Source organism: Panicum virgatum, chromosome 9K (genome assembly GCF_016808335.1).
Source record: "Panicum virgatum strain AP13 chromosome 9K, P.virgatum_v5, whole genome shotgun sequence".
Lineage (NCBI taxonomy): Eukaryota > Viridiplantae > Streptophyta > Magnoliopsida > Poales > Poaceae > Panicum > Panicum virgatum.
The window spans coordinates 6,445,268-6,459,499 of record NC_053144.1 but is presented as its reverse complement, the minus strand read 5'-3'; the positions used below and the strand labels follow the sequence as shown (position 1 = coordinate 6,459,499).

The 14,232-nt window shown below is 51.3% G+C and overlaps 2 protein-coding genes across 2 annotated transcripts; both read left to right on the top strand.

The window, feature by feature from the left end:
* The first annotated feature begins 83 nt into the window (after nucleotides 1–83).
* LOC120649694 (transcription factor bHLH113-like) lies at nucleotides 84–13,689 on the top strand. The gene is made up of 13 exons (XM_039926557.1): nucleotides 84–215; nucleotides 320–544; nucleotides 620–725; nucleotides 7,081–7,122; nucleotides 7,283–7,537; nucleotides 7,632–7,725; nucleotides 10,032–10,115; nucleotides 10,212–10,661; nucleotides 10,853–10,954; nucleotides 11,181–11,246; nucleotides 12,391–12,456; nucleotides 12,676–12,726; nucleotides 12,861–13,689. Exons 8-13 carry the CDS (start codon nucleotides 10,236–10,238, stop codon nucleotides 13,101–13,103), a joined length of 954 nt encoding a protein of 317 aa, XP_039782491.1. The 5' UTR covers nucleotides 84–215; nucleotides 320–544; nucleotides 620–725; nucleotides 7,081–7,122; nucleotides 7,283–7,537; nucleotides 7,632–7,725; nucleotides 10,032–10,115; nucleotides 10,212–10,235; the 3' UTR covers nucleotides 13,104–13,689.
* Nucleotides 6,056–7,982, top strand: LOC120649832 (spidroin-1-like). Its single transcript, XM_039926732.1, has 2 exons — nucleotides 6,056–6,436; nucleotides 7,914–7,982. Exons 1-2 carry the CDS (start codon nucleotides 6,056–6,058, stop codon nucleotides 7,980–7,982), a joined length of 450 nt encoding a protein of 149 aa, XP_039782666.1.
* Nucleotides 13,690–14,232: the final 543 nt, after the last annotated feature.

Sequence of the window (14,232 nt, the reverse complement as noted above, 5' to 3'; positions counted from 1 at the left end):
CTGATTGATTACTGAGATATATGGTATTGGTTGAGAGCACGTCCAGATGCATCAGGTTGCTACCAAACTATCATGTTGAATTAGTAACTGCAATATTCTTTTTGAAGCTCATGTACAGATGGCATGTGGATGTTTAAATATGCTTTGAAAAGGGAGCCTACAGGCCATTTGCTGCAATATACTCAGGCTGGAATAATTCAAGTAGAGCTGTCTAGGTATTGCACTCATTATTTTTCTTAAAAAAATAGCTGTGTCATGGAGGTTTATTAAGTAGGTTAAAATTTGGAATCTGAGAGCTCTTTTCTTGCTATGTTTGTAGGATATTAATGGAAGAACTAATCAATCTAATCACCAGTTGGTTCTTGGCTGTTACCCCCAGCTAATGGCTTAAGTAATCACAACTCAAATTGACGCTTTGGAAAATGAGGTTAATTTGTCAAACTCAGAAGGGTTGGCTATTATCATCCTAGAATGTAGTGCCCCATTATTTCTGTAATCGACGTTGCTAACCCAGCACAAAGTATCTTCGTTTCTGTATCTTTCGGTAATCACAATCTTAAGCTTCCTGTGCAATGCCTCGAATGGTATCATCTTTTTCATTTTGTTCCTTGTCATGCAGACATATTATTCCAGCAAATCATGCAATCCAAGTCATTGGCCGTCTGCTTACATGATCATATTATCTTTGTTCAAATTCGTATCGGACAGCTGCAGCTGTAGATCACGTAAGTGGCTCTCCATTTCTCTGGTCACGCATCTTTGTTTGACAAGCTTATTAGTGGGACACCAATAACTTTAGCTGCTACAATCCATTTATTATTACTTCTTTGAAAAGGAATATGAACCATTCAATTGGCTAGTCAAATCCTTCCTTTCATACTTTTTTATCATGTTTTAAAGAAAGAAAATGAGTGTGATCTAGTATCCTGGACATGGGGTGCACGTCTGTAGTAGTGTAGTTTGACCACATTATGGTACCTGGGATGGCTACTTTGTACGGCAATGGAGATTTTGGCAGGCTCAGTGTAGGCCCATTGTTTGTCTGATTAGGGCCTTCCAGAGTTCCTGGATCACAAACCAAAGCCCAGTTATGGTTTTGCCATGGGTGTTTCTCTTTATTGTTAAGGTTCACAAAAGCTAGCCTGCGTAGCTCTTCTCCAATATGATACATATTTAGGAAAATAAGAGATTTTGACAAGAAATGACCTATAAAAAATAAAATTACAAAGAGATCCATTGAGGTTGCCTTCTTCCTTTGAAACTGAGAGCATGATGTCTCAAATCCATGAGTTTCTCGATATTTGTGATGTCCCTTGAGATGTTGTACTACACCTTCATTGAAGTTTGCTGTTTCTATGGGTGTGGATGGATATGGATACATGGATCCGCTGTAGTAGAACAGTTTGTCTAGCTTGAACTGTAAAGTTAGTTAACAATCGAACTGAAGTGTTCCGTGCCACATACCTGTTCCAATCCGGCGATAGTTATATGCAGTGAAATCTGAATTTGTGAATTGGACTGCAGAGCACATCCTCACTCTGTAACTAACAAAGCTGGGTTGACTTTTCAATATAATTAGAAAAAGGCTAAGAAAACGGCAGCTGTTATTTATTCTTTGCCCAATCCCTAGCCAGGTAGGCAAGAAAGGAATGGGGAACCCGTGATCTGTTGGGCCATGTAGGAGAGAATAATATGATATATTTCTCCAAACTCTAGAAGGGTGGGATATATAGATCATATACATGGCCTTCTAGGTGTGCCTCTATATATGAGCTCACATATACACCAACACTCCCCCGCAGTCTGAACTACCGGCGCAGCGGTACAAGAAAGCCAACACCCCCGCAGTCTGAAGTACTGGCGCAGCGGTGTTCAAAATTGGACAAAAAGAGAGTACACAGAGAGTACAAATGGCAAATACACTCCCGCAACCACAACTAGCCACCTGTTACGTTAAGGCTGGAGCGAAACTCTGAGAAGGTCGAGGAGGGTAGTCCCTTGGTGAAGATGTCGTCAAACTGGGAGGTAGACGGCACATGGAGTACCCGAACATCGCCGATGGCGACCCTGTCGCGCACGAAGTGTAGGTCGATCTCCACATGCTTCGTCCGCTAATGCTGGACGGGGTTGGTGGAGAGATACACGGCGCTGACGTTGTCGCAGTAAACGAGCGTGCTCTTGGTGAGCGGGCTGTGGAGCTCTGCCAAGAGCTGTCGGAGCCAGGACGCCTCCGCCACGCTGTTAGCGACAGCACGGTACTCCGCCTCGGCACTGGAGCGGGAGACAACCAGCTGCCGCGTGGACGACCAGGAGACTAGGTTGCCGCCCAGGAAGACGGCGTAGCCGGAAGTGGAGCGGCGAGTATTCGGACAGCCAGCCCAGTCAGCGTCGGTGTAGACAACCAGCTCAGCAGAGGACGAGCGGTGAAGCACCAGGCCGAGATCCACAGTGCCACGGACGTAGCGGAGGAGACGCTTCAGCGCAGCAAGGTGTGACTCCCGAGGATCATGCATATGAAGACAGACCTGCTGAACAACGTAGGTGAGGTCTGGCCTGGTGAAGGTGAGGTACTGCAAAGCGCCAGCCAGACTCCGGTAGGCAGTAGAATCAGCCATCGGATCACCCAGATCAGTAGACAACTTCGCCTGAATGTCGACAGGAGTGGAGCAGGGCTTGCAATCAGTCATCCCAGCCCGCTCCAGAATATCAAGTGTGTACTGCCGCTGGTGAATGAGAAGACCAGACGGGCGAGGCTCAACAGGGACGCCCAAGAAGTGGTGGATCTGACCAAGATCCTTCATAGCAAACTCCTGCTGCAGAGAGGAAATGACATTCTGAATCAACTGCTGACTGGAGGCTGTGAGCTTGTCATCGACATAGAGCAGCAGATAGCCAGTCTCATCCCCACGGCGGTAGATGAAGAGAGACGTGTCAGATTTGGTCTCGGTGAACCCCAATGTCAGCAAGAACGTGGCGAACCGAGAGTACCAAGCCCGAGGAGTCTGCTTCAGACCATAGAGTGACTTGTTGAGCCGGCAGACCATATCCGGACGACTCGAGTCCACAAATCTCGCTGGCTGAGAGTAGTAGACAGTCTCTGACAGAGTGTCGTAAAGAAACGCATTCTTCACGCCCAGCTGGTGCACAGGCCAAGAGCGCGAGAGCGCAAGCAAGAGGACCGTGCGCACAGTAGCAGACTTCACCACAGGACTGAGTGTCTCATCATAGTCCACACCAGGCCGCTGAGTGAACCCCCGGAGAACCGAGCGAGCCTTGTAGCGCTCCAGCGTGCCATCAGCCCGACGCTTATGCGTCCAGATCCACTTGCCAGTCACCACATTGCAACCAGACGGACGCGGCACGAGGTCTCACGTCTGGTTGGCAAGAAGAGCCGCGTACTCCTCTTCCATCGCTTGACGCCAGTGAGGATCCGCCAAGGCGTCGCGGACAGAGGAGGGTACCGGAGAGACCCGCGGCTCCCCCTCGGTGGCGGAGAGAGTCGCGGCCTGAGACGCCATCCGCCGAGTCACCATGGGATGGATATGCCGAGGATCCCGATGGATGACTGGCGGGTGGTACACCGCCGGCTCGACTCGAGAGCGAGTCGGCGGAGACGGTGGCGGGGGCGGCGGCTCCGGTGTAGGCGCCGCAGGGGCCTCCGGGGCCGGAGGCAGTGCCGGTGTCGGCGCCGAACGACGCTGGTGCTCCTATACCGGCTGAGCGTACCGCGGCGGCGCCGGTGTTGGCGCCGAGCGGCGCCGGTACACCTGCACCGACTGAGCGAACCGCGCAGGTGCAGGGAGAGGCATCGGGGACGTGCGTGGCGCAGCAGGAGACACCGGGTCCGCGCGCGGCACGACCGGAGGTCCGGGGGCCGCGCGTGGCTCGCCCGCTGGCACCGGGACGCGCTCGGCGCAGCAGGGATCACCGGAAGCGGCGTCGGTGTGCCGGGAAAACCTGCAGAGAGAGGACAGACAGGAAAAGGTGGCTGAACCACCGGGTCAGTCAGAAACAGAGACTCCAGCTCGGGGTCAGGAGAAGGTGTGGAGGAGGTGGAGTAGAGGAAATCCGACTCGTCAAAGATGACGTGTCGGGAGATCAGGATGCGGCGAGAGGTGAGGTCAAAGTATCGGTACACCTTGTGATCAGGAGAGTAACCAAGGAACACACAACGAGTCGAGCGGGACGCCAGCTTGTGAGAAGCAGTGGCGGAGGTGTTAGGGTAACACGCACATCCGAAGACCCGAAAGTGGTCGTAGAGAGGAGGGGTACCTAAAAGAGCGTGGTGTGGAGTGGGAGCAGGAAAAGCAGTGGACGGAAGACGGTTGAGCAAGTAGGTGGTAGTGTGGAGGCTCGCCGCCCAGAAGCGCGGGGGCAGCGAGGCCTGGATCAGAAGGGTGCGCACGACGTCGTTCGTCGTGCGAATCATCCGCTCAGCCATGCCATTCTGAGGAGAGGTATACGGACAAGACATACGCAGCTGAACACCTCGAGAGAGGAAGAATAAACGGGAGGTGGAGTTATCGAACTCACGCCCGTTGTCGCACTGGACGGCCTTAATGGTGAGGCCGAACTGAGTGGACACCCAGGCAAAGAAGTGGAGGAGGGTGGGGAAGGTCTCAGACTTGGCGCGCAAAGAAAAAGTCCAAGAGTAGTGTGAGAAATCATCGACCACCACCAGATAGTATTTGTAGCCAGAGAGGCTGAGAACAGGAGAGATCCACAGATCACAGTGAACAAGATCAAAGGCATGCGCAGCATGCGAAGAAGAAGAAAAGGAAAGTCGAACATGACGATCAAGCTGGCACGCATGACAGAGGTGCTCAGCAGGAGCCCTAGTACACGGAACATCGGTACTTTGACTGAGCTGAGCCAGAACGTCGCGGCTAGGGTGACCAAGACGGCGGTACCAGGTGGTGGAAGACGGTGTCACGGCAAAAACGGCAGACGAAGAAGAAGGCGAAAGTGGTGCAGCGGAAGACGGAAGACGGAGGGTGTAAAGGGGCCCGTGCTGTCACACCGGAGTAGCGGACGCCGGGAGGCCGAATCCTTTACAGTAAGGCCAGAAGGGTCAAATTCGATGGAACATGAATTGTCAGCTGTAAACTGACGAATGGAAAGAAGGTTGTGAACCATCCGAGGAGCAACAAGGACATTGGGAAGAAGAAAAGAACCAGGAGCAGAACCCACGGCGGTGACAGGAATGCAAGACCTATCACCAACCATGATGGAAGAAGGACAAGAGGGATGTGGGGGTCGGACAGAAGAGAGGATACCGGCATCTGGGGTGGTGTGGAATGAGGCACCCGAGTCGGCGATCCACTCGGTGCTGACCGGCGGCGTCAGCCCCATGGCGCTGAAGGACTGCGCCAGTGTGGCCTGGTCCCACCCCCAGGCCAGGTCGGCTGCTGGCTGGGCTGAGCGGGCGGGATCCAGAATGGCGCGAACAGGGGAGCAGCAGCGGCGAGCATGGCCGCCGGCTGAAGCTGAGGACGAGAGGCCCCTCTGACCCTGAAACGGCCACATCGAGATGCGCCCTGCCCATGGGCGCTGAAGGATGGCCAGGGCGTACCTCCAGGACCATGAGCAGGAGTGGGAGCCGGAGTCGGCTCCGGAATGCCTCGAGCACCACCACCACGTCCCCTCCGCCGCCGACGCCCGCGGCCTTCTCCACCCCCGGTTTGGCCGGTGAGAGGAGCACCAAGGAGGGGGTCGATCTAGGGTCCAGATCCGGAGGGCGGAGCTTGGTGGGAGGACGAAGCGCCGTGCTCGGTGAAGGGGCCGACGGGCGGGACCAGGAAGTGGTGCTTCTCCGTGGCGACCCAAGGCATCGCAGGCAGAGGCACCGTGGGCGCGGCCACGGGCGTCATGGGCGCGTGTAGGAGCGCGGCCGCGGCCACGGGCGGCACAGGCGCTGCCATGGGCGGCGCGGGCGCAGGAAGAGGCACCGCGAGCGCGGCCATGGGCAGCAGCGGCGGCGGCCAGGGCGGCCGCGAGGCGGGCGGTGGCGGCGGCTGGCATCCCCGCGCCGTAGGCGGCGGCGACGGCAGCGGCCATGGGTGGCATGGGCACAGCGCCATGGGCGGCAGCGACGGCGGCGTCCGCGGCGCGCGGCGGCCACGGCGTGCGCGGCGCTCACGGTGCGAGCAGGAGAGGCAGAGGAGGCAGCGCCCACTGCTCCCATGGCGGCGGCGCCCGCCGCTGTGGGTGTCGCGGCCTCCGCGGCGGCGGCAGCAAGGACGGGTCGAGGACGACCAGGGCCGGCGCGGCGGGCCTCCACGTAGGTGGCACGGCGGATCTGGGCGACAACAGAGTAGAGGAAGAGGGGGCGGTGGCCGGCAACCACGCGCCCGGCGTAGCGGATCTGGGCGCGCCAGAGGAGGCCCCGGCGACGCCCGACGCCGCGCAAGGCGCAGGCGCAGTAGGGCAGCGGCAGGTAGAGGAGGGAAAGAGGAGAAGGGAAGGGCCGGCGGCCGGCCGGCCATGGGCCCAGCGGCGGCGGCGGGAAAGGGAACAGCAGCAGCAAAGAGAGGAAGAGAAGGAGGCGCCGGTGGCCAGCCAGCCATGGCGGCGGCGGCTAGAGGAAGGAGAAGCTAGCTGATACCATGTAGGAGAGAATAATATGATGTATTTCTCCAAACCTTAGAAGGGTGGGATATATATATATATATATATATATATATATATATATATATATATATATATATATATATATATATATATATATATATGCCTCTAGATGAGCCTCTATACATAGGCTCATATATACACCAACAGGCCATACATGCACAAAAGGAGACAAGTTTGGCTTTAGAAAATCAAATGAACGTAGGCCAACTTCTTCGACCTTAACACAGGCACGGACAAGTCCATAGTCTTGTTATTTTGATTGTGATGTCAACGTACGTGTACTTTATCCGTTCGACCTCGCTCTCATTCCACAAGCACCTTCACGAGCAGCTAAGTTATGTAGGTGTGCCTGAAATGAACACCTACCAATTGTCCTTTTGTTTTTTGTTATTATTATCTTATGATTCGTCTGCCTGGGTTGTGATGTATTTGGTGTCTTCTATGTCGCAGCCACTCCAAACCGTTCGTGTCCTAACAAATGATGACTAAAAGGTACGGACAAATTATGATTGATTGCAGACTTATTCAGGACTTCAAATACAGTATTCTTTTGCTGTTTGTGTCGTAAGAAACAAATCTGATTTTGTACTGTATGTTTTCCGCCAACTGATTAGTGGGCCCTTGTTTGACTGTCATGACGTTAACTGCTCAGCCTGCAGAAGCATCTTGCGGTAAGGATGCTGCAAAGTACTATTTGCCTTCTACGGTGATTGGTGAACAGGCGTTTGGAGTTAACAAATCTTGTAAATCACCAACCTGCATATGCGAGTCAGTCATGACGAATGCAAAGGCATCCGGCTGCAAAAGATGAAGTGTTTGACTCAAATCTCAACTGGTTTTCTTCCATCGCTTGAAATACTCATGCGCTGAGTAGGCTCACATTAGGACATGAAGTCATCCTCTGAAAGTTTGTTAACTTTGGATTTTGTTTGCTTTTTTCCATGGTTCTGATGCACTGCATTTCCTCAAGGCTAAGGCCCCGTAGAATTTGGATTTTGCAGGCTCAGTTAGGCGAACAGGTAGGAGGAGCTACGGAGCAAGGACCCAAATGACCCGTGCTTGACCTGGCCAAGATTTGACTACGCGCTCATCTTGGTACGCATGTCTTTCTCATCATCCGTCAGTCTAGCAGTATATTTCAAGTTCCTGCTTATATTTTCTCACATGCTGCAGTGATCTTTTTTTTTTCGTTTGGTACTATCTGGTCTGACGGATCACGGATGGCCTCCGACTCCGTTCCAACCATCCATTTGATTCTTGCACCGTTTCTTTACTCAATGTAGTTAGCATTAGATGCCTACACAGAACAGAAGGTCCTGAGCCGTTCATCCTACACTAGAAAGCAGGTGTAGATCAGTATCAAAAAAAAAAAGCAGGTGTAGATGCCTCCTGTTCCTTTCCCCCATCCTAGCTGTCAAGTCCGGCTCTTGGTATGGCCATCTAGAGCATCCAAAACCATCTCTTCTTTTAGACCGTTTTTCTAGTAGATATCACTGCGCTGATTGAACTACTATACACCATCACGTAGTACGATTGTATTTAGAGGCTCGCGACAAGTCGACGCACGCGAACTTGGACGTACTCAGGCTACAGGACACGCGACAGGCCAGGCAAGGCCACGCCTTCTTCTAGGGCTTCTCGGGCTCGGCATGTCGGATTTGACCCCACAGTATCCGAGGCCCGAATAAACAAACCAGCCACCAGCCCTGTGGGTAGTGATACACGTGAGGAAGGACGAACAGAGAGAGAAGAAAGAAGCCCATGGAGTAGTTCGAGCCCACCTGGGGTTCGGCCCGCCCGAGAAGCACAGGCAAGGAGGAGAGAGAAGGGCGAGAGCGAAATCCCAGTAAACATATCCCCCCATGTGGGCCCGCTGCGCATCGCGGTCGTTGGTCTGTCGCGTAGGCGGCGATGCGGGGACAAGGCTAGGGTTAAACGACCGACCAGAGCCCAGACATATCTGTGCACCTAATCGCCTCGTCTACGCGCAGGCAACAGCACAAACTCGTGAATAAAACCACGGGGGCTAGCTATAAACTAGGTTTTGCCTTGCCTAGGGCCTGTTTGGGACCGTGACCCACAAAATCGCGAGGCTTATAAGCCATAAGCGAGCCAGAGCACGCTTCTTGTTCAATGTTCCGCGTTTTGCTACGGTGGCGGCGGGCAGAAGCGCGTTAGACGCAACCCGTTCCGCGGGATTGTTCTGCTTCTTCTGCTCAAAAGCATCGCCGACGCCGAACCAAACAAGCGCCTAGAGGGATCGAGCTGCTAGCTTCATCTAGCGTTTCGTTTCACGAATGTCACCGTAAGATCGTGCAGCAATTTTTGGTGCCAATTAGGAGATAGTTAGAGTAGTTAAGTAACATTGTTCTGCCGTGATGCTGTGTGCATTGATCAGAAGTACAGTTTCGCAGCAATCTTTCTACTGTTAAAACAACAATGCACTGCTTGAAGTTTTTTTCCCCAAGTTTTCTAGCTTTTTATTTCCACGAGTGATTATTTGCTAATAACTGTATCGTGATGCTATTGGGTATTCAATCTCATATTATATTAGTATGCTCTATAACTGCAGCCGTATTTCTATAATATATTGATGCTTGGATCTAGAAAAATCTATCATTTTGCTGCTTTTAGCCAAACAAAAACGGAAAGTCAGAATCAGCCCAACTTTTGACTTCTTTCATGTCATTTTACCCACATGTCGTCACAAAGGGAAGTAAATACATAAGTATGGTCCATGAGTTGAAGTAGTACATTAACAATATATCAAGTGCGCTAATTCAATTCATGTTTTTCCAATAATTATTCAATTTGTGCTTCGGTATGTTTTCTCGAAAACATTTATGCTCCAAAAGAAAACTTTTAGTTTTATAGGTTGGTATGAGCCACTGACAATATAGTCCCACATCAGACTTCCTTTATTCCAACCTTGTGCTAGTGCTACTCTCTTGTACACAGTGGTCAATAGATAGAAAACGAGCAAGCATAGACGAAGCATGGTCCCCTTCCATCTGACCTGAGCTCGACCCGTCTCTCTCCAATCTTGCGCAGCTCTTCCAAAACCCCTCAAAAGCGGAGGAGTGTTTAAGTGTGGCTGTGTTTAGACGGAGGGAAAAGGGAATGCGAAAAATCACATCGGACACTATAGTACATTGTAGTATTTTTCGTTTGTTTGTGGTAAATATTGTTCTACCATGACCTAATTAGGCTCAAAAGATTCGTTTCGCAACATACATCAAAACTATACAATTAGTTTTTTTATTTATCTACATTTAGTACTCCATGCATGAATTATTTGCTATATTTAATGTTTCGATACGATTTTGATGCGATGGAAAGTTTGGATGCGGAGGGGGGGTTGTGGGATCTAAACACAACTGTGTGTATGAATCTGAACACAGAGCGACCGAGTTCAGAGACACTGAGCTGCGGCAGAAGGCTACGAGGCGCGAAACTTCTTTGACCGGAACAGAGAGCCCCGGCTGGTACCAATCTTCTCTTCCCCTCCTTGCATCCAAAATCGCCATCCTCTTGTTGCCACATCCCACATCCTTGTTCGTGACTCGTCATCTCCCCTGCAGTGCTGGTGCCTGCTACCAGTGATCATGGTGAAGGAAGAGGAGATCGTCGCAAAGGCAGGAGGGCGAGGCTACATCGACTTGCTTGGTCTGGGGGAAGAGGACTACTTGCTGTGCATGTCCCCTTCCTCCTCTTCCAGTGTCGTCTCCGCCATGAACACTAGTGCCACTCCTGCTGCGGCGTCGTCTCCTACCTGCGCCTCCTACCTGAACCCAGCTCCCGCCTATCACCACATGTTGAGCTTCGCCGGCCAAGAGCAGCACCACCACCATGGTGGTGAAGGCGTCTTTGGCTTCCAGTACCACGGCGGTGATCAGGCAGCGATTCCGGTGGCTGTCCCGCAGAAGTCCAGCCCAACCACCGAGTGCTCCTCCTCCATCTCCTCCATGTCGTCCTCGCCGCCCGCAACAACAATCTCGGCCATCTCCAGCCCAAAGCCACAGGGTTTCAAGGTGCGTCTTCAGTATTGAGGCAATCGTTGCTACTGCAAACCTGATCGTCGTTTTATGTCTGAGGAAAAGACCTGATGGTTTCTTGCATTGTCAAGTGATGAACCAACAATCATTCTCGCTGCAAGTTCTCTATTATACTCCTAGAAAATTTCCTGGTCGGTTAATTCTTGGTTGGGTTGGTTCTTGTGCAGAAGAAGGGATCAAGAAGCAGTGATCAAAGAAAGGCTGCGCCTGCTGCTGTTGCTACCGCTGCTACTGCTACTACTGCTGCAGCTACGAACAAGAGGCCCAAGGTTTGTGCTTTCTTCAATTCTTCTGCTTTAGAATGCCAGTAGTAAGGTTTGCTTATATTTCTTAAAAAAAAAAGGTTTGCTAATCAATTGTGGACCAATCTGGCACTTCGATCAGTAGATCAAACTAGTGTCCTGTTCTTCCTTAATTCAGAAAACTAGCAAGCTGTTCTTGTTTAGCCGATTAGCCAGTACGAAATCGGTCAACAAAAAACTTAACTTTTGTTAGGTGAGGAAGGAGAAGCTCGGGGAGAGGATCATAGCTCTGCAGCAGCTGGTTTCTCCATTCGGAAAGGTCAGAAAGTGTGAATGGCGATACGCTCTTTACTCGCTCCCTGTACTTGCCTTTCCGCGTTTCCATGCTAGTGCAAGCCGTAACAACTGCGCGCCCGTAGAAGTAGAAAGCTGTTTACTTCACCGCACCCTTTATTATCCTGCTGTAAATAAAAACTGAGCCACCAGCAAAAGCAAGCAGGCTGCTCAGGGTAGTCACAGAGTCATAGTCTTTAAAGATTCTATCACAAGAAACTATACTTTTCAATGTAAAATATGTAATAGTAGTTTCTATATATAAAATTATTTATTATTTTTCTTCCATCACAAGATTCATGTACTCCATGTCCCTTCTACAACACTCCACGTCCCTTCTACAATGCAAGTCTTTTTGGTTTTTTGGCATCGAAGAGCACGTAGACTTAAGTCTTATCTAGAAATCAAGTCTTGTTTTTTTCTTCTCTCTTCAATAATTAGGATGTTATATCAGAAAAAAAATTATAAATAGAGGAGTATAAATATAATTAGACTCCATATAGAGTTTGGGCTGTGTTTAGTTACAAAAATCAAAATTCCAAATTTTTTTTCCGGCACCTGCATGGAGACTTAAATCTAGACGAAATAAAAAACACATTGCGACTGCTGTCTGTAAATGGCGAGACGAATCTAATGAACCTAATTAGGCTGTAATTAGATGCTAAATTACTACATTAATGCTACAGTAAATAACCTCTAATGACAGATTAATTAGGCTCGCTAGATTCGTCTCGCGATTTACAGACGAGTTCTGTAATTATTTTTATAATTAGTCTATGTTTAGTACTTCGAAAGATGTTTTTTCAAAAATTTTACAACGCGCAACTAAACACGGCGGGACTGCTCTCCGCGCAACACAGATCGCCAGCGTTCCTGCCATATCTACTCTGAACCGGCCAGAGGAAGTGGTCAGTGATACCAGTGATATGCTTGAGCAGTCACCAATGCGTAGACGCAGAGACCTCACGGTCCTCTTGTAGTCTTGTTTGCATGCATGCTAGTAGGAGTATTTACAGCAGCACTTAATTAAGTCCAGTCGATTAACACTGTCGCCCTGCCTCTTTTTTGACCTTTGACTGACGGTTTGGTTGATGTAAACTGCATGGACCGACCTGCTTTGGCGCTGCCAGTCTGATACGGCTTCCGTTCTGCACGAGGCGCTGGGATACATACGCTTCCTGCACGACCAGGTTCAGGTGCGCTGATTTACTTCCCTCTCTCTCCAATGTTCTCTGGGCGCGGTACACAATACTTCGTACAGTCTTCCTGCCATGTCTATGCATCCCAGTGATGTCTGTATCTTTTGCGTGTACGCGCCGGCGTGCACTGTGACGGCCGCGCACTGTGACGGCCGCTGCTGGCCTGGTACACGTTACTGTTGGGGACTTACTGGCTCCGGTCGCTTTTCGTGTCAGGCCCTGAGCTCGCCGTACATGCAGCGACTGCCGGCCTCGGCGCACGCCCCGGTAAGCCGCGCCGGACGCCAAGCCAAACTTCATTAGTGTTTCTTTCGTTCTGATGAAAGCTCGATTGGCGATGACCTCCGGTGATTACGGACTCTAACTGCTGTGCTCGTGCTACTCCGCTGCATTGTTCGCAGGCGCAGCAGGGCGCGGCCGGGACGGTGGTGGAGCCGCCGCGGGCGAGCGACCTGAGGAGCCGGGGGCTGTGCCTGGTGCCCATCTCGTGCACGGAGCACGTCGCTGGCGGCGGGCACGGCCACGGCAACGGCGCCGACCTCTGGTCCGTGGCGGCGGGGGTGGCGAAGGCGGCCGCGGAGAACAAGGGGGCGGCTGCCGGAACGCTGCCTGGCGCTCGTGGCCACCCCGGTTACCTGGCCTAGCTGACTGCGGCAGACTTGCTAGCTTTGCAGATTATGTGCGGGGTTATGGATCTAATCGGGCTATTTCGGGGGGTTCATTAATCAGCTCCCGTACTCCCATCACCTTTTGCTTAAAGTAAAACTTTTTGGGAGGTGGCAGCAGCTGCTTTTGCTGGAAAAGGGCGCAGGGATCCATATGAACCCTATTTCCGCAGATGCCACAGCGCAGCAGGCAGGGGTGTGTATATTTTGGAGGAGGTTTTCTTTAGCTTCTTCATTAGGAGTAGTACTAAGCTTAGAACTACTCCATCCTCTTGTACTGAGCGTCCGAGCTTAGTAGAGAGAAGACAGCGATGCGACGATGCCGAGATCTTTGGCACGAATGTCTCCGTGGTGTCCCGCCTCACGACAGGCATTGAATGAAAGTTGCTGCCGCCGATGATGCTTGCTTGGGAGCAGTGCTGCGGTGACGGCTTCGGTATCTGTTGCTTGCATGGGGGATATCCGGTTTCATCTGTGCTTGATCTTGGTAATCGGTTTGCCGTCCTTGGAAGTTGGAACTGCACGGTGCTTAATGCCTCAATCAACTTCTGTATTATCTCTGCCATTTCTTGCTCTCTTTTTCCCCCCGTCTCGACTCGTGGTGATGCATATTGGAAACTCGAGTTGCTGGCGAGATCAAGAGCGAAACCACCCCCATTTCATGACCCATTGGAGACTTGAGTGACTGTGAGATTGCAGTGTTCATCCCGACCAAGTATGCACTATGCAGTACTATGATCAGCTTCCATAGCTTTTGGGCGAAGCAGCTTGACAGGACCAGTCGCCAGTCGGTCAGTGGTTCCAAAAGGCTAGGCAAGGAACCAGTGACTCCGAAAGGACCATGGAAAAGTCGGCCTCGTACAAAAGGACCTTCTCTGTTTATTTTTCAAACTCGGTTTTTACTCTGCTTCAAAACCGAAGAGGGTGTAAAAGTGTAAAATGGCAACCTAACTATCACAGGCCTCACATTTGTTTTGGGCCAAGAAAGCCCAAAATGTAATGCTCGCTACGTTGTTTTGGTGAGCCAAATAATTAGTTCTTTTCGGGCCTGATTTTGCTGATTAGGCCCAATCTAACGAAGAATAAAAGAAACATTTATCGGGCTATC